Source organism: Mustela nigripes, chromosome 5 (assembly GCF_022355385.1).
Source record: "Mustela nigripes isolate SB6536 chromosome 5, MUSNIG.SB6536, whole genome shotgun sequence".
Lineage (NCBI taxonomy): Eukaryota > Metazoa > Chordata > Mammalia > Carnivora > Mustelidae > Mustela > Mustela nigripes.
The window spans coordinates 33,066,331-33,086,575 of record NC_081561.1 but is presented as its reverse complement, the minus strand read 5'-3'; the positions used below and the strand labels follow the sequence as shown (position 1 = coordinate 33,086,575).

Sequence of the window (20,245 nt, the reverse complement as noted above, 5' to 3'; positions counted from 1 at the left end):
TTTAAATCTTGCCTCCGAAGAACAACAGTGTTCCATAGCTGGGCCAACATGTTCTTCCTCCTGAATCAAGTAGTAGCAGATGGAACACTCCAATTTTAGAGTTTTCTCCTAATGATTTCTTAAGCCATCAGCAACCACCACTGCTTGTTTTCCAGCAAGGGCTCAAGATCACACAATGAATGAGTAAGTGGGAAATGCAATGAAAATAGGTGAAATCAGGAAAAATCAGAAAATTGGTGACCATATTTGGTTTGACAGTCTTCTTGTTTCTAGAGGCTTCATGGTTATGGTTTTTATATGACTCACACAGTCACTCTGGTTTTTAAAACTAAGTTCCAGTGGCATTTCATGAAGGGGGCTTCATAGAGGGTTCTGGGACTCCCCAGTGCCTGTAACCCAAAGAAACTGGAGAAACCTCAGAGGTGATGCCCTCACGACCTTTCCAGTGCCGATCTTTCACTCTCTCAATCTTTGACCTTTGATGAATAACTCTGCACACAGAGCACTGCGTCTTACATTCATTAATTCCTATGATCCCCATATAATCCTCCCAACAGCCTCATGAGATAAGTACTGTTATTATATTCTTTTTCTGGAAGAGGGGAAGCCTGAGGCTCAAATAGGGTAAATGGCTTGCCCAAGGTCACACAGCTAGTAAGTGACAGAGCTGGGATTTGAACCTGAGAGTCTGACTCCAGAGCTCTCACTCTTCCCGTTGCCTGCAGTCGCTATAATTCTGCCGTCACCAAATACTTTCAGTTCTTCCTTGGACACGTGGTAAGACTGATCTTCCCTATGCCCTTTGGCTAGCAAAATGTGAGCAGAAATGGGGAGCATCATTTCTGGTCTAACTTTTAAGAGCCAGGGATCCCGGCCACATTCCCTTTTCCTTCTCTAGGAGTTGTAGATCACATTAAGAGCCCCTCTCAGCCTTGGTCACTGAGAGATGATGATTTAATAAGATACCTGCTCCCCCACACACTGGCTGACCTGCTAGGGGCTGTGATAAATAACCTTGTCATTTTTTAAGCCACTAAGATTTGGAGGTGGTTGGCTGCTGTGGCCCAGGCTAGGCCATCTGGAGGAACCCAGTGCAATACTGTCTCCTGTTGATTATCTTTGGCCTCAGTCCCCAAACATGCCTTCTCTCTGAAATTCCCTCTAAGCATTGGCTCCACATTCAAATTGGAAAAGCAGCAAGGGGAGAAGAGAATCTGTTCCCTTAACAGGGAAGTGGGGATGTGTTTTGGGAGATGTGCCCATGCTTTGACCTGCTCAGGGATGAAATCTACAGCCAGCCCTTGGAAGACCCTAGACAGAAACTGCTCCAAGATTTTCTCCCATAGTCATTTATTGGCTCTCCTTAATTATTTTCCCCGCTATTAAAGTAGGAATGACTGGGCCTGCAGGAAGAGGGCCGGACTCCCACATCCTGGGAGCACTGCAAGCTGACTATGACCTTGCAGGCCTGGATTTGAACTTCCTCCTCAGGGTGGATGACCAGGGCGAGCAGCCGATCTGCCAGTCGTGACTCATCCCCAAAGAGAGCTTCATGCAAAGATTGTTCATTGTAATGCCACTTCACAGCACGGTAATGGGGTGAATTCCGGCCCTCACTTAGCCGCTCAGCAAACACCAGTACCTCAAACAGCAGACTCCCGGGCTGTGTGGACTGAAACAGGTTCAGGAAGTTGGAGTGCACCTGTGATGGGAGTAGAGAGACCATGGCAAAGAAATCCAAGACAAGTTCTGAAGTTCTCCCTCTTCCATCTTCCTATTGTCTCAACTCCCCAGTACACCCAAGTCTCAGTTTCAACCGTATAGGAATTTTTTAGTTTTCCTTTCATTGTCATTCTCCAACATAATGGCCCTGCGGTCATCAAACTTGAGAGATAGGATCATAATACTGATTCTGGGAAACCTGTTGAGTCCAACATGACAGCTTAGCATGTGGTTGATTTTTATAAATATTTTGTGTGCTCGAGAGGAATATATGCTTACTAATTATAGAATGTTCTAGGTGTATCTAATGGCTCAAGCTTATTTGTATTACTCACAGCAAATATACCCTTACTGGTTTTAGGATTTTATCTCTTAACTGCTGAAAAAATTAATCTCCCAAATCTTCCATTGTGATGGGGGATGTGTCAATTTTTCCTTATAATTATTCAGACATGAGAAAGAAGGAAATCCTGCCATTTGTGACAACATAGGTGAACTCTGAGGACATCATGCTGAGTGAGATAAGCCAGACAAAGAAAGGCAAATATTGCATGGTGTCACTTATTGGTGGTATCTATAAGTAAATAAGTAAGTAAGTAAACAAATAAATATTCACACTTGGAAACAGAGTAGGAAAGTGGTTACTAGGTGCTGGTTGTGTAGAAGAAAGAGACAGACATTGGTACAAGCTATAAATTGAATAAGGTCTGGGGGCACCTAGATGGCCCAGTCAGTTGAGCATCCAAATCTCGATTTTGGTTCAGGTCATGATCTCAGCGTCTGAGATTGAGTCCTGTGTTGGGAGCCATGCTGGCTGTGGAGCCCGTTTGAGATTCTCTCTCTCCTTCTACCCCTCCCCCTGTAGTTTGTGCTCTCACTCTCTTTAAAAAATAAAGTCTGAAGATCTAATGTAAAACATAGTGATTATAGTTAATAACACTGTATTAGATAATTGAAATTTGCTGAGAGTAGAACTTAAATGTTCTCACACACACAAAGATACATATGTGAAGTGATAGATGTGTTCATCAACTAGATGATGAGAATCCTTTTCACAATGTGTCTGTGTGTGTATGTATATATATAAAATTGCCACTATGTTTAAATATTACATTTTGTCTCTTTGCTGTATCTTACTAAAGCATAAAAAAATTAAAAGGAAAATATTTCCTTGTCATCCTATCATGTCTTGCCATATAAATTTTGAGGTTATGTTATGGGGTTCATATAAGTTTAGAGTTCCTTTATCCTTCTGAACCATTATTATGCAGTGACCCTGTCTATCCTAATAATGGTTATAAGTAATTTTTCTCTAATATGAAAATACCTACATTTACTTTTGTTTTGTCACCTGGATTCCTGGCTCTCAGAGTTCAGAAAGCCCCTTAAAGAGAATCCCCCTCTCAACAAAATGAACTCTCATTCTATTGGGAGAATGGAAGAGGGGATGGTTGTCAATATATCTAGCACAAAGGCAGGAAGAGAAACAAGATGATCTTGTGAGGACTGAGTCTGCCTGGGGTATCCATGATTCTTCCTTCCCTAGGATGTGAGTTGGTATCCATCAACCTTTCTTCAGTTCCTTTCTCACCTGGCAGTTGAGAATATCATACAGAAGGTCATTCTTCTGTGCCAGGTAGCTCAGCAATCGTATGGCTTGCACCTGAATAAAAGAAAGAGTAAAGCATGAGAAGGCAGGTCAAAGTGGGCCCGAGCAGGGAAGACACAATTCTCCGCTCCTCCCTCCAGGTGCTAGGCCAGGCAGGGCTGGTCAGGAGGGGCAGGGCCAGGGCCATGGTACTTAGGCACCTGTGCCAGGATATAGTTGGACTGCAGGATCTCCATCAAGGCAGGCATCACCCGTCGCAGCTGTGGATGTACGTAGTCAGGCAGTGGGAGGCTGTTGAGGAGTCTGAGGCCTGCAACATGGAGCTCCGAATCCCAGATGGTAGAGATCAGTTCCAGTACCTTGATGGTGTGTTCCTGGAGGGTGGGGGGGGGGGTCGGGTAGAGGAGATGAGGAGGGAAGGGTCTGCCTTTATGTGGTGATCCCCAACACTATCCCAGCCTCTGTGTTCACTCTTCCCCTACCCCTACCTATGATGCCCAAGCCCAAACCCAGTAGACAACTCTCTTTAACTTCAACTCTCAACATGACTTGACCTAGTTGGCCACACCTGCGTCCTTTCTGCACCTGGCTTCTCTTCCACGAACTCCTTTCCTGGTTCTTCTGCCCAACCTTTCCTTCTCTGTCTTCCTCACTCTTTCAGTGTTATTATCCAGACTCAGTGTTAAATACTGTTGATGCTGGTGCCTTTCAAATTTCTGTCTCTATCCCAAACCTTTCTGAGAAAACTCAGACATATTCTGGTGTCAATTCCACTTCTTATCAGAAGGCTTTTTTCTTTCTCCCTTCCTTCCTTCCTTTCTCTTTCGCTCTCTTAGATTTTATATTTACATAATCTCTATACCCAACACGGGGCTCAAAGACACAATTCCAAGATGGAGAGTTGCACGCTCCACCGACTGAGCCAGTCAGACTCCCCTTCCCAGAATGCCTGCTCGACCTCTCAGAGTTAACACATACCCATCACCCTCCCAGCCTCTGCTTTTGGTCACAACTCCCTTCCCCCTACTCAGGTCAAAACTCTGTAATCCTCTTTAACGACTTTCTCTTCACACTGCTTTTCTAGTCCTTCAGAAAATTCTGTCAGCTCTACCTTCAAAATCTGTCAACAGGTTTTGTCAAGATCCAGCGAGGTCTATCAAGCTGCGTCTACCACCTGTTCCAAGCCACCATCAGTTCTCACCTACATTTCTCCAATAGCCTCCTGTCTCCCGGCTTCCATCCTCCCCCGTCTATTTCCAGAACAGCAGACATGTTAGACATGTCCCTCTTCTGCTTCTGTCCCTAGTTCATTCAAGGTAAGAGCTAAAGTCCTTCCAGTGGTTCACGCGGTCCAATATGGCCTGCCCCTCTCCCCTTACAATGTCTTTGACCTCATCTCCTCTTCTCTTCTTTGCTCCCACGGTTGCTGTCACAATGGTCTCTTAGTCATTCTTTGAGCATGCCAAGTACACACTTATCTTGTTTTTGCACAGGCTGTTTTCTCTACTTAGAATGCTCTCCCTTCCAGATAGTTAGAGCTCACTCTCTTACCTCCTTCAAGACTGTGCTTTAATGTCACCTTCCCAGTCAGGCCTTCCCCAACCACTACCCTTTTTAAGACTGCAACCACTCCCCACCCAGCCTTCCTTATCCTCCATCTTTATTTCATTCTTCTCCACAGCACTGTCACAGGCAACACACTTTTTATTTTGAAACTTTTTATTTTTGAATAATTATTAATTCTCAGGAACTTGCAAAAATAGCATAGACACATCCTGTGGGCTCTTCCCCCAGATTCCCTCAATGGTTAACCTTATGTACTTACATACAGTATCAACACTGCATATATCAGTACTGATGCAAGGTGTCTGTACCGTCTTTGTCATTTTGTCACATATGGGGATTCATGTAACCACCACGGCTGTCAACAGATTGTTCCATCAGAGTTGTCCCCTCACCACAGAGATTTCCCTCATGGGACTCTGTTGTAGTCACATAACCCTCCCCCTCCACACACACCAAAACCAGCTCTACCCATTGGTAACCACTCATCCAATCTCCATCTCTGTAATTTCGTCCCTTCGAGAATGTTACATGTTGAGTCCTGCTTTGTGACCTCCTGAGATTGGTTTTTCACTCAGTAGAATGTCCTTAAGATCCAAGTTGTTGTATCAATAGTTCATTCCCCTTTATTTCTGAGGAGTGTTCCGTGGTGTGCATTTGCACAGTTGAACCATTTATCTATTGAGAGACACTTTGGTTGTTTCCAGTTCTTGACTGGTACAAGAGGGGTGCCAACAAATAATTGCTTATGGGCTTTTGTGGGGACGAGTTTTCATTTCTCTAGGATAAATGCCTTAGAGTGCAACTGCTGAGTTGTTTGGTGAATGCATTGTTTGTTTTTTGTTGTTTTTGCTTTTTAAGTGGGCACCACACCCAGCAAGGAGCCCAGCGCAGGGCCTGAACTTATTATGACCCTACGGTCAAGATCAGAACTGAGATAGAAAGTCGGGTGCTCAACTGACCAAGGCACCTAGGCACCCTGATGATTCATTTTTTAAAGAAATGGCCAGACTATTTTCCAGAGTGAGTGCTGTATCATTTTACATTCCCACCAGCAACATACAAGAGAGTCCATTTCTATCTTCACGAGCATGTGGCATTGTCACAAATTTTGAGTTTGGACCATTTCACAGGTGTAGAGTGCTATCTCGTTGTGGTGATAATCTGCATTTCCCTGATGCCTACTGATGTTAAACATCTTTTCATGGGCTTATTTGCAACTCGTAGATCTTCTTCAGTGCAGTTATCTCCACGTTTTTTGCCCATTTTCTAACTGGATTTTTTAACGTTGAGTTTTGAGAGCTCTTTATATGATCTAGATAGGACTCCTTTGTCAGATATGTGCTTTGCAAATATTTCCTCCCTGACTACAGCTTGTCTTTTCATCCTCTTAAGAGGGTCCCCCACAAGGCATATGTTTTTAGTTTTGATGAAGTCCAGTGTATCCACTTTTTTTTCTCTTTTAGATCATGCTTTTGGTGTTAGAAATTTCTAAGAACTCTTCATCAAGCTCTAAGTCCCCCAAATTTTCTCTTTTGAAACTGTACCACCCTCATACCTGCCTCCTTATGGCCCTACTTTTATTTTTCTCCCTCCATTTGTTATACGAAACATACTGTATATTTCACTAATTTGTGTATTGCCTGTCTTGCCCTGCTAGAATGTAACTTTCCCCCGGGGAGGGGGATCTTTCCTCCTTGCTGTTGCATCTTCAGTGCCTGAACAAAAAGTAAGTGCTCAATATACATCTGTTCAATGAACAAAGGGATCTTGGCTTCTGAGAGGCAAGATGCTTAGGAAAGACAGACAACCCCACAAGCTATATTTTTTGTGAGCCCACGTAAAAGGAGAGCTAGAATCCTGGAGTATTCACAGTATTCCCATTAGTACCAGTTTCTGCCTGCCCCAACCCCTTCCTATCCGCTGAAACCTGAAGGACAGTTAAGAATTTGTCTGGGTGGTGTTTCAGGCAGAGGAAACAGCAAGTGTAAGGCCTGGGGGGTCGGGAGAGCATGAAACATACGGTATGAATGGCTAGGACTGTGGCAGGGAGGTGGAGATCATGCTCTTTATGCTGACAGCCCTGAGAAATACCAAGTGAGGAGTTGATGGGATCAGATCCCTTGGGATAGAGTGGTCTGACTTAGGGAATGGGACAAGGTCCATTTTGAACATGCTGGGTTAGAGGGTCCCTAGGATATCTAAGTGGAGGTGTTGGCCCTGGATCTGGTGGTTTGGGGAGAAAGTAGAGGTGGACAGCAAGTGGAGACCAAGACCTTCCCTGCCCCCCCAAAAATTTTTCTTTATATTTTTAGGTAGGCTTCACCCTTAACATGGGGACTGAACTCATGACCCCGAGATCAAGAGTCGCATGCTCTGATGACTGAGCCAGCCAGGCTCCCCTCTCCAAAAAAGCTTGTTGCCAAAAATCAGAGTGTGAGAATATAAAATTTGGGGGAGGAAATATAATGCAATGGGAAGACTCAGGCAGAGCTGGTAGAGTGCGTAAATCTTGAGAAGTTGGGCGTACACTGTTACCCAGCCATCCCACTCCTGCATATGGATCCTAGAGCTACTCCTCTGTCCTAGAGGGAGATGTGTACGAGAAGCCTCATGACACAATGCGGAAACAATTTCAGGGCCCACCCACGGGCAAGTGGATAAATATAATTGCAGGATATTCATGAACTAGAACTATATAGCAGTGGAAGATGAGGAAACAGCTCTCCACACCAAAAAAGGTCAATCCTTCAATGCTGGGGTAGGGGGAGAGGCAAACCACAGACTACCAACTATGTATTTCCAGTATAAAACTGGAAATACATAAAGGAGCTTAAAAAGTCCCAAATGGCATTTTGCCTATTCTTGACATTTTGCCTTGCCCTGATAGAATAGGATACCTGAATATACAGCCAAACTATACAGAAAGTCAAGGAATCGATGCACAAAACATGGAGTAAGTAATTGTCTCTGTTTGGGAGGTATAGTTTGGGATCAGGGAGAGTCTCTGGAACACCTAACCTGTTGGCCAAGTTCTAGTTCTCAGCCATGCATTTTGTTTTATGGTTCTTTCCATGGTCCATATATAAAATGTTAAGTCTTCAATATTTTACTGATTTTTCATCCAGGAGAAACCAATTGCTAGAGAGAAATTTGGAACTCAAGGAAGGAAGAGGGGTTCTTTTTTGGAGGGGGTTGTTTAAGATCGGAAGAATGAGAGCATGTTGAATCCTAATGGGAGGGAGTAGAGGGGAGGCCATTTCAAAGAGGCTAATTAAGGAGAGAGGCCATTAAAGAAGGGGAAGGGATCCAGGACTGATCCTAGACAGGAAGAAAGCCATGTTTTCATAGCATCAGGAAGAAAGGATGGATGGGGAAACAAGTAAGCCTGGGAACATTTCGTGGCTTCTATTTTCTCTATGTGGTGGTAGTGAAGGCATCCATGGCTTAGTCACCAGGATCAGAGTAACACAGTACAGGGGTGGGAGTTGGTATATCTGATCCTTGTCCCTGGTTTTAGGCACAGAACTCCTAAAATCCTTGAATTGAGGGGAGTGGGTGCCTGGGTGGCAGTCATCTGGGCATCCAACTTGGTTTCGGCTCAGGTCACGATCTTAGGGTCCTGAGATAGAGCTCTGGGTCAGGCTCTGTGCTCAACACAGTCTGCTTGAGATTCTCTGCCTCTCCCTCCCACTGCCCCTCCCTTTGCTCTCTCTCTAAAATAAATAATATCTTTTTAAAAAATATCCTCATAATTGTCCAATAGAAGAACCTTTTATTATTCTCTTAGTTACTCCAAACCTTATGCTCATTGGGTGACTCTTGGTGGATGGTAGACAGCTTCCAGATGGGGGCACTCGTGGCCAGAAAGGCCAAGCCATGACTAGGGGGTTGAAGGAGGAAGGGAGGGGTTTGAGATTGAGTTCGCTTATCAATGGCCAATGATTCATCAATCACACCTACATAATGAAACCTTGATAAATACTCCCAAACGACAGGGCTCAGCAAACTTCTGGGTTGGTGAACACATCAAGGGGCTAACACGGTGGCTTGCCTAGAGAAGGTCCAGAAGCTTCGCATCCTTTCCCCCCATACTTTGCCCTACATGACTCCTCTATTTGACCACTCCTCGGTTGTACCTTTCCTAATAAACAGGTAAATGTTAAGTGTTTTCCTGAGTTCTGTGAGTCATTCTAGTGAATTAGCAAACCAGAGGAGGAAGTCTAAATTTATAGCCGAATATACAGGCACTTGTGACAAGCATGGGAAATGGGGGAGGGGGGGAGGTCTTGTGGGACTGTCCATTGTCCTTTACCCGTGGGGTCTCTGCACTAACCCCAGGTAGACAGTGTCAGAATTGAGTTGAATTGTTGGACACCCCCACGGGTGTGGTAGAATTAGTTGGTATCAGAAAGACTCTGTGCTTTCTGCTGTTTAGGGCTCAGAGACACTCCAGCAGCATCCCAGTTCAGTTTCAGCCGGAGAGTCAAAGACTGATGACCCCCGAGGGTCTCACTTATTACAAAGGAAAAGCTTATTTCTGGATCACAGACTCAGACCCAAACAACTTCTGGAACATGACCATTTGCCCTATGCCCATTAAGGAACCCAAGGACTATGGACATCTTGTGTGCTCTAATCCACCACTTGCCTCTGGGCTCACCTGGATTTTGAGCCTGAATTTTCTGATGCCAGAGAAAGCTTTAAGTGTGTTCAGAGCTTGGATTTTGACACTGTTGTCCTCCTCATCCAGCATGGAGCCCACCAAGCTTATGTCATCAGCAGTACAAGAGGAGGCCTGCAGTGGGCCAGGAGAGACAGAAGAGGCAGGAGAAGCGGGTGTCCTGGGCCCACTGCATCCACCCCCCATGTCAACAAGACCCCTCAGCACAAGCCCTCCCGCCATCGGCCAGAGAGACAGGTCCCAGGACACAGTGTGGCCAGCCAGGAGGGTAGGGATTGGGCATAGCCCCCGGGGGCTGGGCTGGCTGGGAGGGGCCTCCTGCTTCCTTGCCCTCACCTCGGCCTCCAGCAAGTACACACAGCGCGTGATACTGTGCAGGATCATACTCTTGGCGTACTCATCCTGTTTGTACTCCAAGGAGTTGAGCAGCCTCCGGAGCTCACCCGAGTCCCGCCCGTGCCGCTCGCGCTCCACTGCCAGGCCTAGACAGCCACCCCAGCCCAATTCAGGCTGCGGACTCAGAAGTCATCAAAGAATGGGGTTGGGAAGCGGGGTAGAGAGACCTGGGGATGAGGCTGCCTTGCCTTTTCTGAAGATGCCTTCTTGCTCTATGCAGTACCCCCCCATGTAGAGCTCAGCTGTGTGTGTTGCGAGAGGGGCGCTATGTCTAATGCTGTGTCATTCAGATCGTTAAGTGTCCTAGTTTTGTATGTTTACTATAACAATTTGCTGGGCTACGGCAGTCATGTGCACTCTTTCATCATAATCACTGCACAGCAGTGACAGCCCAACAGATGGCAATGAACAAGTCTCGCAGAAGGGTGCTTCTTCTGCGGACTAGTGGAGGCTCTCGGCATGCAGGTGGCCCAGCCTTCCCTTAAGGAGTACTGCTAATGCCAGGTGTCCAAGAAGGGGCATCCTGGGAGCTGGAGGGCAGGCAGAATCAGGAGACCTGCCAGATGAGGCCCAAGGATACACTTAGAGTGCCATCTACTCCCTGGGGGCTTGGAGCTAGCATCTCTATGGTGGGTTGGAGGCAGATGGAGAAGAGGAAGGAAGGACAGAGGAACTTGGAGGAGTCACCTTTGGGCCCTCCCACACTGGAGGCCTCGGGAGCAGGCGCCTCCTGGGGCAGAGCCCTCTCCCTAGGGCCCGCACACTCACGGGCGATGCAGATGGGTGAGGCAGTGCAGAGGGGCGGCTGGCATTTGATACCGGCCTTGATGGCCTTGTAGAGCAGATAGATGAACCCAGCACCTGTGGCCAAGCCCACTACACCTTTGCGGATGTCCATTTGCCCCAGGTACTGGGGGATGCTCATACCCATGTCTTCAGTGTGGCCTTGCGCCCGGGTGGGAGCGAGGCCCAAGGCACCTGGCAAGGGCCTTCTGGAACCAGAACTCTGGTGGGCCAGGAACCAGGATACCAGCATCAGAACCTGGGCAACAAAGGAAACTGGGGAAACGGAATGGAGGGCGTTGATCAGGAAACAGGACAACCAAGAGTGCTTGGAAGGGGAAAATATTTGTCTTTAGAGGCTGTTGGAAATGAAGCTCAAGACTCTAGGCGAATAAAAAGTCAGGTGGGGGGGGTGGGCAGGAAGGTCCCTCACATCCCCTTTCCTTTAGGGGAAGCAGGTTGGTTGTTGGGTCCCGGCAGGCAGCTCTAGATGCTGCTTTCCTCCATTAGAGGGCAGCAGAGGCCCAATTTCTGGCCTGGTTCTTTTGGAAGTTTCTGGGAGGGGTATTTGGGATATGCCCATAAGCAACACCTTTCTCTCACTGCAGGGCTTCCCATCTTTGATTTCCTCACCATAGATCCACTGCTGGGCCTCAAGGTGCTTTGCAGGCAGGGCCCCCTTCCATCAAGGGAAGCACTTCACAAAGTCCTGCAGTCCTCAGGCAAACCCATCATTTTCGGCAGCTGTAGTTCCCCTGTAGTAGGTAATATCTACCCGTCTGGCCAGAAGCTCTTGAAGGCAGCCCTCTCCGCATCTCCAACAACCGGTAAAGTCTTGCACTTAGGTGCTCAAATCATGACTTCTGTCATTCTTTGAGGACTTGAGGGCAGAACCATGACAAGAGAATCTGGGTACAGGGGCTCAAGGCCCATTTGGCCAGTGTGACCATGGAGGAGGAAGGGACTGCCCCTGTCTGGCATAGTCTGTGACTGTTTGCAACTGGGGGGATCCACATTTATCATTCTCTAACTCCAGGATTACAATCTGGGTAGGTGTATGCTTTTCCATGATGGAGACCTAAATCTTGGAGTATCACAGTTCAGGGTTCCACACCCTAGCACCCAGCACGCTGTCCCATTCAACCCTACAGGATGAGATGAGGCTTGAGGCCCCCTGGGGAGTCAGAAAAATGCCACTATTCCAGAAACATGAGAATCCCGCTTTGGAGGACTTGGTCTCTCTCAATAGGATGGGGCAGGTGAGAGCAGACCCTTCTCTCTTTTCCCCTTCCCTGCTTGTCCCCATACCCTGCAGCCTCGCCTTCTTATACAAAACAGGGAGGTGACAAGTCCCAAGCCAGGCTCAGGCCCAGGACCAGCATGGAGCATTGTTGTGCCAGAAGAGGGCTTTACCTGCTTGGCTTTGAGCTCCTGCTGGAAGGTTCTAGGCCCCGGGCTACCTGGGCTTGAAGGAGGTGGGGAAGGAGGGAAACAGCATCCTCAGGCTGCTGTAGCCAGCAAGTCCTGCCTGCCCAGAGCCTTCACCCATCACACCCCAGGATGTAGGCAACTGCCAGGTGGCTGTTCTCTTTCCTTCCTCTCTACTGTTCTTGGTCCTCCTCAAGGTCATTCGTAGCACTCCATCCAGCCCCAAGGTGGGTGACTACTGCAAGGAGGGGTAACAGAGGCCCTTGGAGGTCTCCAGCTGCCATAAAACCACCTGTCATGCCCTATGAACTCCAGGCAGGAAATGGCTGCCTGTTGGGACAGCTTTAGGTTTTAAGGCGACCCTAGTGGATCTGAGGCTAGATCCTTCAGAACAAGATTCCTGCCTTTCTCTGGGGTAGCACCCAGGGCTACTGGCCTCTCCAGTCCATGGACTTGATTCTGCAACCCTCGTTTCCTAAGCAAATGCTGTGCTTACCTGTTCTTTAAAGGTTTCCGAAAAAGGAGTTCCTTCTTGGCTTTAATCTAACACTTTTCTGCTACACCTAAGGCCCACTTCTTTTGGTTCTGCTCTCAAATGATGCAGAGGGATGGAGAGGCAGAGGCCATGCCCAGAGTGACATTTTCATTAGTTTACAGCAAAGTGGAAAAAAAAAAAACAAACAGAGGGAAGTCCATTTGTTGGTGTGAAGTCAATGACTGTCCCTCCTTGGGAATGACTGCTTTTTATTTAGATGAGTCTTTCTTATTTTGGGAATTAAAATGCACTTGCTTTTATGAAATGATGATACTAATAGATGGTAGTTGTGTTTTGAATGTTCTTAGGGTGCCTAAATGAAAGCTGCAACTTTGCAGGAATGTGGCTTTTGTTTCCTTGCATTGTTTCTTCTGTCAAATGCAAAGATCTGGAATCACTGACTAGAGAGAAGTCTGAGATTCCATATACACACACTGTCAGCCACCAAGTTTCTTACTTGCCTTCACCAAGGCAAAAAGTCCTGGGCTGCCTGACAACACACCTCTCTGTCATCTGGCCTAGCTTTGCAATTTAGTTTAGTGAAGGAGAGGGGGCTCTAGCCAGATTACCAGGGTTCAAAACCAGTTCAGCCACTTAGTTTTGTGCTTTCTTTGTACCTGACTTTCCCTACCTGTAAAATGGGAATAATAATGTCTGTCTCATGGGGTTGTTTGTGAGGATTAGGTACTTGAAACCACCCAGCACGCAGAGCCCATCAAATGTCAACTGTAATAATTACCATCACAAGCAGGTTTCACCAGGACAGAAGTGTTGGGTGTGGGAAAGCAGTGAGTACACAGATGGTGGGCCTCAATGACACCTGAAAGACACATTATTCATCCCACCTACCCCTCCCACTCTGCTCTTCTTCAGGCTAATCAGTCCCAGCAACCCTAACCCATTCAATGGCCTTGAACAACTCTGGAGCCCCCTTTAAAGGCCTCCCCACAAATACTTATCAGCCTATTCCCCACCTATGAAACCTCAAACTACCAGCCTCTGGTAAATGAGTGTTTCAGCCTAGTTAACTAGAAAAGCCTAATGTACTATTGGGGGCCTACGGTGCAAGACAATGCTAGGCCATTACGATGGGGGACTCTGGAAGGGACCGGCGCTTGAAGCCAAGGGGAAATTAGCGTATTCTATAATGAAAAGCTCAGTGGAGTCCTGAAGGGCTTGGGTTTGGGCAAATTCCATAATCTGAGCCTCAGTTTCCTTCTCCGGAATACGGGTCTATTGACACCTACGGGAAGTGCCGCTGTCAGACTGAATTTGAGAACCTATGTTGTGACTCTCGGTGAACATGGTGCAATTCACACGTGTGAGCCCCCCCCCCCCCGCCCCAATAGAAAGCGAGAAAGCGGAGAGGCGAAAGACTGGGGGTGCCCCCCGCACCCTGACGTAGACCCACACTCTCCGAGACCGTCCCTTCCCCAGCTGGCGCTTACCCCGGCCCAGGAACCAGATTCGGGGGCCTCTCGGTAGCTCGTTACTCCAGCGAAGGCGTGGGGACCGGGAGAAACGCAGCGAAAGCCCTGGAAGAGGCGCCCCCAGAGAAGGGCCGGGTTGGTGGGGGGGGCGGAGGCCAAGCCTTTCCCCGCCCCGGGCCTCCCCTCCTCTAGCTCCCCCACCCGCCGGACTACCTCCTCCCCAGGCGCGCATCCGGCGGCGGGCACAGGATGTTCTTTCGCTCCCGTCCCCCCTCCCGTCCCCCACCCCCGCTCTCACTTTCCCTTCGCTCCCTTCCCCCCACTCCCGCTGCGCCCGGAGCCGGCACCTTGTTTAACCCCTTCCCTCCCGCGCTTCGCGGCACCCCGGCGCCCCTCGGGCTCCCACCCTTCCCGACAACTCCCCAGAACGCGGAGCGTGCCTAGGGCTGCCCGGGAAGGGGCGGGCCCGGGCTGTGCGCCCGCCCGCGTTCTCGGGATCCATTGGCCCGGCGAGGGTGAAGGGGTGGAAAGGAACCCCAGAGGCTGAAGCCGGCATTCTCCGGACCCCAGCCAGATCACCGGCGCCGGGAGGGCTGCGGATCGGGGCGGCCGCCCTCCAGCGAGCCACGCGTCCGCGGTGCGCGGGAGGGGAAGCGCGGGGAAGCGCGCGGCCAGGTGGGCGTGGCTAGCTCCAGGCCCGGAGGCGGGCGGTAGGTTCGAAGACCCCAATCTCCTCCTCTCCTCTAGTCTGGGTCTGTAGGAGCCAGGGCTCCGGGAGAGGATGGAGAGATATCACGCCCCTCACGTACACGTCACTGCTTCCACGGCAACCGAGGGCGGGGGAAGCGGGCTGGAGAAGACCTTCGAGAAAGGAGGCTACCGGAGACTTTGGGACCTGGGTGGGGGTGGGGAGGCGGCGGGGGCGGGCTTTTCAATCTGCTTCTCCACTCGCTGCTGCAGCACGAAACTGAAGGGAGGACCGGTTCTGCTCATTCAACAAGCGCTCAATGAGCTTGGGCTCTGCTTGGCGCCTTAATGCTTAGGCGCTGGGCTACGGTGCCTCGGGATCCGAACCCTACCCTACCCGTCATTGTAAGTTAGGGTAGGATGGCCTTGCGCCCCGGGTCAAGTCTGTGGAACCAGTGTAATGATTAATAGTGTCCTTTTTCACGCTTAAAAGTGTTCCACTATGGAGGGGACTAGTTACATAACTTTGTCTCCCAATACCGGAAAGACTCCGGCCATACAGGAAAGGAAAACAAGCCATTGTCTGACCACTATGCAACAGGCACTTTCTTGGCCCTTTGTATTCTCTGTGTCATCTTTGCCCCTCGTCTGCAAGGTAGGTATCACTTGCGACGTTTTTAGATGAAGAGACTGGCTCAGAGAGGTTGAGAGACTTGCCCAAGGCCAAACAACCAAGTATTAAAATCCAGATCCAGGTTTATGTGCCCTCCAAAGTTGGAATGTCCTACCTTATGCTTCCTTCTCAAAATAAATAGATTATATTAAATAAGTAAATGAGATACTATATAGATTATAGAGAATTTATAATCTATGGGGTTGAAAATATTACAAGACAAAATAAGCAATAAAGTAAAGAGACTGAAGGCAGCTCATAAGGCTCTGAGGGAAGCTGACAAAATGATCAACATTGGGTGGAAATGATCGGAGCCTTCCTGCAGGAGGTGGATTTTGAAGGCTCATGGACATCAGACCAGGGACCCAGAGCTAGGCAGGCTGGACTCTCCAACCGTGAAAAGACCCCTCTATAAACCCAAAGTCACTGGTTGTGCCCACTCCCCTTTTGGCCTTCCACCCCCCTCAGTGGTTTTCTGCTCCCAGCAGGCACTCAAGGGCTCTGCAGTTGGCATTTGGCACAGACTCCTTGACGTTAACTTGGATGTCTGCTTCTCCCTTCCCCACCCTCTCTGAAGATTGGGTAGATTAAAAATTGTGACTTTTCAAAACAGAAGGCCTGAGCAAGTACCAGGAACCAGCAGGCTCGATGGGAATGAGGAGGCCAAGTCAGGAGAGAAAAATGAGAGAAGAGCACAGTCAAGTGGGTTGGTCACTTGACTAATATCTGCTGCCCTTCTGCTATGAACTAGGCCCAGGGCTAGACTCTGTGATCTGGGCACACCACGAATGAGCCCAGGTCCCCTCATGTGGAACACACAGCCGAGAGAATTGTGTACCCAGTGTGCTTGGCTGAGGAGTCTGAAGTTGAAAACATACAGTTTTCCAGTAGGCTAGTTAGGAGAAAGGAAAAACATGGGTCAGAAAGGTGCAGCAGAGGCTGTGGGAATTTGAGCCAAAGGTGGAACGTCTGGGATAGAGAGGAAGAAGTGGATGAGAAAAATAAGGAACAATACATCTTGTAATAAAAGTAACAAAGGGAGGAGTTTGGGTATAGGATGATGAAGGAGAAAAAATAGTTAAAAATTAACCCACCTTCAGGACCCTGAGTGGCTCAGTGGGTTAAGCCTCTCTGCCTTCGGATCAGGTCATAATCTCAGGGTTCTGGGATCGGAGCCCCACATTGGGCTTTCTGCTTCCCGCTCTCCCTCTGCCTGCCTCTCTACTTGTGATCTCTCTGTGTCAAATAAATAAATAAAATCTTAAAAAAAAAAATTAACCCACCTTCATCGTGAGTTTGGGCGATGGGAAAGTCACCGTGGGTAAAGGGGAAGAGCTGGTGTGAGCAATATGAAGATGAGTTCAGCCACTTCCAGGTCATGTGAGGACAGGTGTCCCATAGGTAACTGAACCCAGAGATAATGGGCTGCCTTGTGAGTGTCCCTGTCACCGTAGGTATGCAGACAGCTTCAGAACAATGACTGACCTGGGATATCATGGACAGTTCATACATTAGGTAGAGGGTTGGAGTTGAGAACAGTTAAGGCACGTTCTGGCTGGGAGATTCAGTGAGCACTGGCTGGATGAACACATATAAGGGAAAAATGACTGTCTGTGTGGGAAGGGGGTCCATGGCTCAGGCCTGCATTGGCATCCATCTCCTCAGAGGATGCCAGAGATGCCATCAGATGGCCCAGGGGCATGAGGCCCAGGTGAAGCGCTTCTGCTGCCTGGGGTCCCTCCCCCAACCCCACCCGCCAAGGCCCTCGAGCCCAGGCCTGTGCTGGCTGCCAGGGCCTTTCCTGGAACTCAGCAGAGGACGGAGCCCCTCCCTGCCAGCTCTGGCACACTCGAGGCACAGCGTGTCCCCTGGGGCACCTAGCAGACACCCCAGGAGGCAAGGGTGTGGGACAGATCAACGCCTCCAGGAAAAGTCCACCTCTGGGCTGTCATCCTCACAGTGGCCCCTCCAGGACAGCAGGCCCAGAAGAGGAAGGAGTAGCTTTGTGGCTGGGTGGCAGGATTCATGGGTCTTTGTTGTGGCTTTGGGTGGGAGGGTGGGTAAGGCAGAGAAGCAGGGTCTCAGGCTTCAAAGCACCTCCCCACCTGCTCTCTCTCCCTCTGAGGAAATCTTCAGGGGCCTAGTGGTTTTGAGGGGAGGGGACAGGAAGAGACTCTAAACTCTGGGTCAGCCAAGGACAGAGGTGGGGGAGATCTTCTTGCCCTATATCCCATTTCTCTCAGCATCCTGTTCTTGTGCTCCCCACCACCCTAGGACAAATATCTACCCCCCACCTCTAGGATGATGAGTTCCATCCCCCATACCAAGACCTCCAGAGGTCTCCCAGAGTGATGGGCTTTGGGGGAAACGGTACTTGGGACACAGAAGCTGTAGGCCAGGCCACACCTGCCCGGTGGCACGAGGAGAGCGCCTCTCCCCAGGGCCGGGGGTGGGGGGAGCCGAGCCTGCTCCGCTCGGGCTGGGGGCCCTGTGATGCTGGAAACGCAGGGGCGAGCAGGCAGAGGGATACGCAAACGGCCACGTGGAGGTCCCGCGCGGCAGGCAGGGGCGGGAGCCGGGGAGCCGGCTGTGCGCCCGCCTTCCCCTCCAACTCCCCCCCCACCCCCGGCTCGAGGGAGCCTCCGAGAGTCGGGTCGTCGCTGACCGCAGGCTGCAAGAGCGGTTGATCTGGTGAGCGAGCACACCCACTTACCCAGCTGCTGAGTCAGGCTGTTCTCGCTCCCCGCTCGCCCGCCCGCTCGGGACATTGTGTTCCAGCCCCGGCGCGCTGGCACCGGGCCCAGGCGCTCACACCAGCCTCCTCGCCCTGTTTGTGCTCGCGGCTTGCGCTCGGCGCGCAGCCTCCCCGCCGCCGCGGTGTCCCCGCCGCCGCCGCCGCAGCCCTGCGAGTGCGCGCTGGGGCCCGGCCGGGGGCGGCCGAGGGCCGGTGCGGAGCCCCGGGGACGCGCGCCCTGCCGGGAGTGGGGGTAGGGAGAGCCCTCCAGCCTTACAGCACTCAGACCTCTTCATCCCCCACCTGCACCCCAGTGTATCAGCGCAGGCGTGTGCGGGGCCCAAGTAGCACAGTTGAGGGGGGAGGCAGGTGCTGGGAGCTCCCCGAGGGAAAAGGAGCCCGAGCCCCACCAGCGCTCGGTACGGTCTGGAGGAGAGCCGCGAACGCGCCAGTCCCACACTTGGAAGACCTGGGACGCGGTCACGTGACAACGGAAGCCCGCTGGAGGGGGCCAATGCGCGCGATCCCCCGGAGGATCCTCCTCGTGCCTCAGTCCCCCTTCCCCGACCGCTCTTCACACCAGCCTGGAGACTCCAGGGATTCCCAGGGGCTGGCGAACTAAGCCCGGCCCTCTGGGACAGCTTGGGAAACCCCTGGCGGGACGCCAGGAGTGCGAAGAGCCCGGGAGTGGACGGCGGGGTGGAGGAGAGGACCCCAACTGGAACTGACCCCTCCCTTTGTTCCAGCCCCAAACCCAGATTTACTCAGAGCCACGTTTTCTCTTTACCCAAACGTCTACAGAAGGGCGTCATCGAGTGCTGTTCCACGTCTCCAAACCGAGCAGGGGGCAAAGGACTTGTCTCCCGAGCACCGACCATATGGAAGGCTCTGTGAGGTCCTGCTAAGGACGTCATTAGAAAGTTGAAGACACAGTTCCGAGAGTCCTCCCATCTCCCTCCTTCCCACCTCCGCAGAGTGCTGTGCCATTTCTCCTGCCCCGAGTGCCCATCATCCTAGTCTACCCATCCTTAAACTCCAACTCTTAAAAAACTGCTTGAAACAGCGCCAGCCAGATCTGATTCCTCTCCCCTCTGAATGCCCAGCACATTCAGTCTGTACCTTTCTCGCGGCACAGCCTGTGGCCTCATATTCTAGTGATCTGTTTACTAATCCTGTTCTTCTAACCAGATTAAAAAGTCCTTGAGGCAGAAACAAAGTCTGCCTCTTCGAGGCCTCCCCCCATCACTTGAGCTCATCCCCCACAGGCCAAGCTTGGCACTGGAGTTGATGTTCAGTAAATGTTGGGTGTATTGAAATGATTTCCTGCCCTTGGGCAGATTGCAGACCAGTGGAAGAGACAAACACAGAGCTCGTGAGGTTAAATAATAACCCAAGGCAGCAGGTGGTGAGTACCAAACATTAAGAGCTATAGGGACTCAGGAAGGAGGTGGTGATATGGGAGAAAGATCCCAGGAGGTTCTAGGCCTTGAGCTGCGTGTGCGGAGGAGGAGAGACGAGGCGTGGAGGTGACTCATGCTGGTTGACATCACCATAAGCCAGCCTCCATGCTAGCCACTTTCCATGCATTATCTCTAATATTTCGATGGGGGAGGAGGGTAGGTTTGGAAGGAGTGGAGGGGCTGGTGCCCAAGCCAGACTTGCCCAGAGCTAACCAGAGCACAGAGGCAGCCTGGGATCTGGGCTCCCCACCCTCCATTCCCAGGCACTGCCTGTTCCCTGGCCTGCCACGCCTGCACAGTACACCCAAGAGAGCTGCCCAGCACTGCCCAGCTCTGGATGCACTCTGGTCCCACCCCGGTGAACAGCTGCCTGTGTGATCTTGGGCAAACACTCCCTTCCCTACACCTCACTGCCATCTGGACCTTGCAGCGCTTACGCTTACAGGCTGGACTCTGTGAGTTAGTGTTCCCAGTGATGAGGGCCACCTCCCTCATGTTACCTGGGCTGCTGTGGCTGCCTACATCCACCACCCCCCCCCAC

At 50.5% G+C, this 20,245-nt stretch overlaps 1 protein-coding gene across 16 annotated transcripts; it reads right to left on the bottom strand.

The window, feature by feature from the left end:
* Positions 1–1,333: 1,333 nt before the first annotated feature.
* Positions 1,334–19,154, bottom strand: ARMC12 (armadillo repeat containing 12). 16 transcript variants are annotated; one of them, XM_059400113.1, is made up of 9 exons: positions 19,032–19,154; positions 14,169–14,255; positions 13,460–13,540; positions 10,662–11,033; positions 9,558–10,060; positions 3,532–3,705; positions 3,314–3,385; positions 1,643–1,702; positions 1,334–1,548 (listed from the first exon to the last, which is right to left on the bottom strand). In XM_059400113.1, exons 1-9 carry the CDS (start codon positions 19,120–19,122, stop codon positions 1,453–1,455), a joined length of 1,536 nt encoding a protein of 511 aa, XP_059256096.1. In that variant the 5' UTR covers positions 19,123–19,154; the 3' UTR covers positions 1,334–1,452. The 16 variants fall into 16 exon arrangements, with proteins under 16 accessions (XP_059256096.1, XP_059256098.1, XP_059256100.1 ...); XM_059400115.1 differs by having other exon boundaries at positions 1,334–1,702; positions 9,558–9,692; positions 9,915–10,060; positions 19,032–19,144; XM_059400117.1 differs by having other exon boundaries at positions 1,334–1,702; positions 9,558–9,692; positions 9,915–10,060; positions 10,743–11,033; positions 19,032–19,140.
* Positions 19,155–20,245: the final 1,091 nt, after the last annotated feature.

What these genes read in the sequence shown, in the direction of transcription:
- ARMC12 (XM_059400109.1), bottom strand. Translation starts at nt 16,890, where the DNA reads ATGACCTGGAAGTGGCTGAACTCATCTTCATATTGCTCACACCAGCTC. An exon ending in GGTGAAACCTGCTTGTGATG is followed by an intron (nt 11,034 to 13,459) that starts GTAATTATTACA and finishes CCGTTTCCCCAG; the next exon opens with TTTCCTTTGTTGCCCAGGTT. An exon ending in ATGATATTCTCAACTGCCAG is followed by an intron (nt 1,703 to 3,313) that starts GTGAGAAAGGAA and finishes CTCCCATCACAG; the next exon opens with GTGCACTCCAACTTCCTGAA.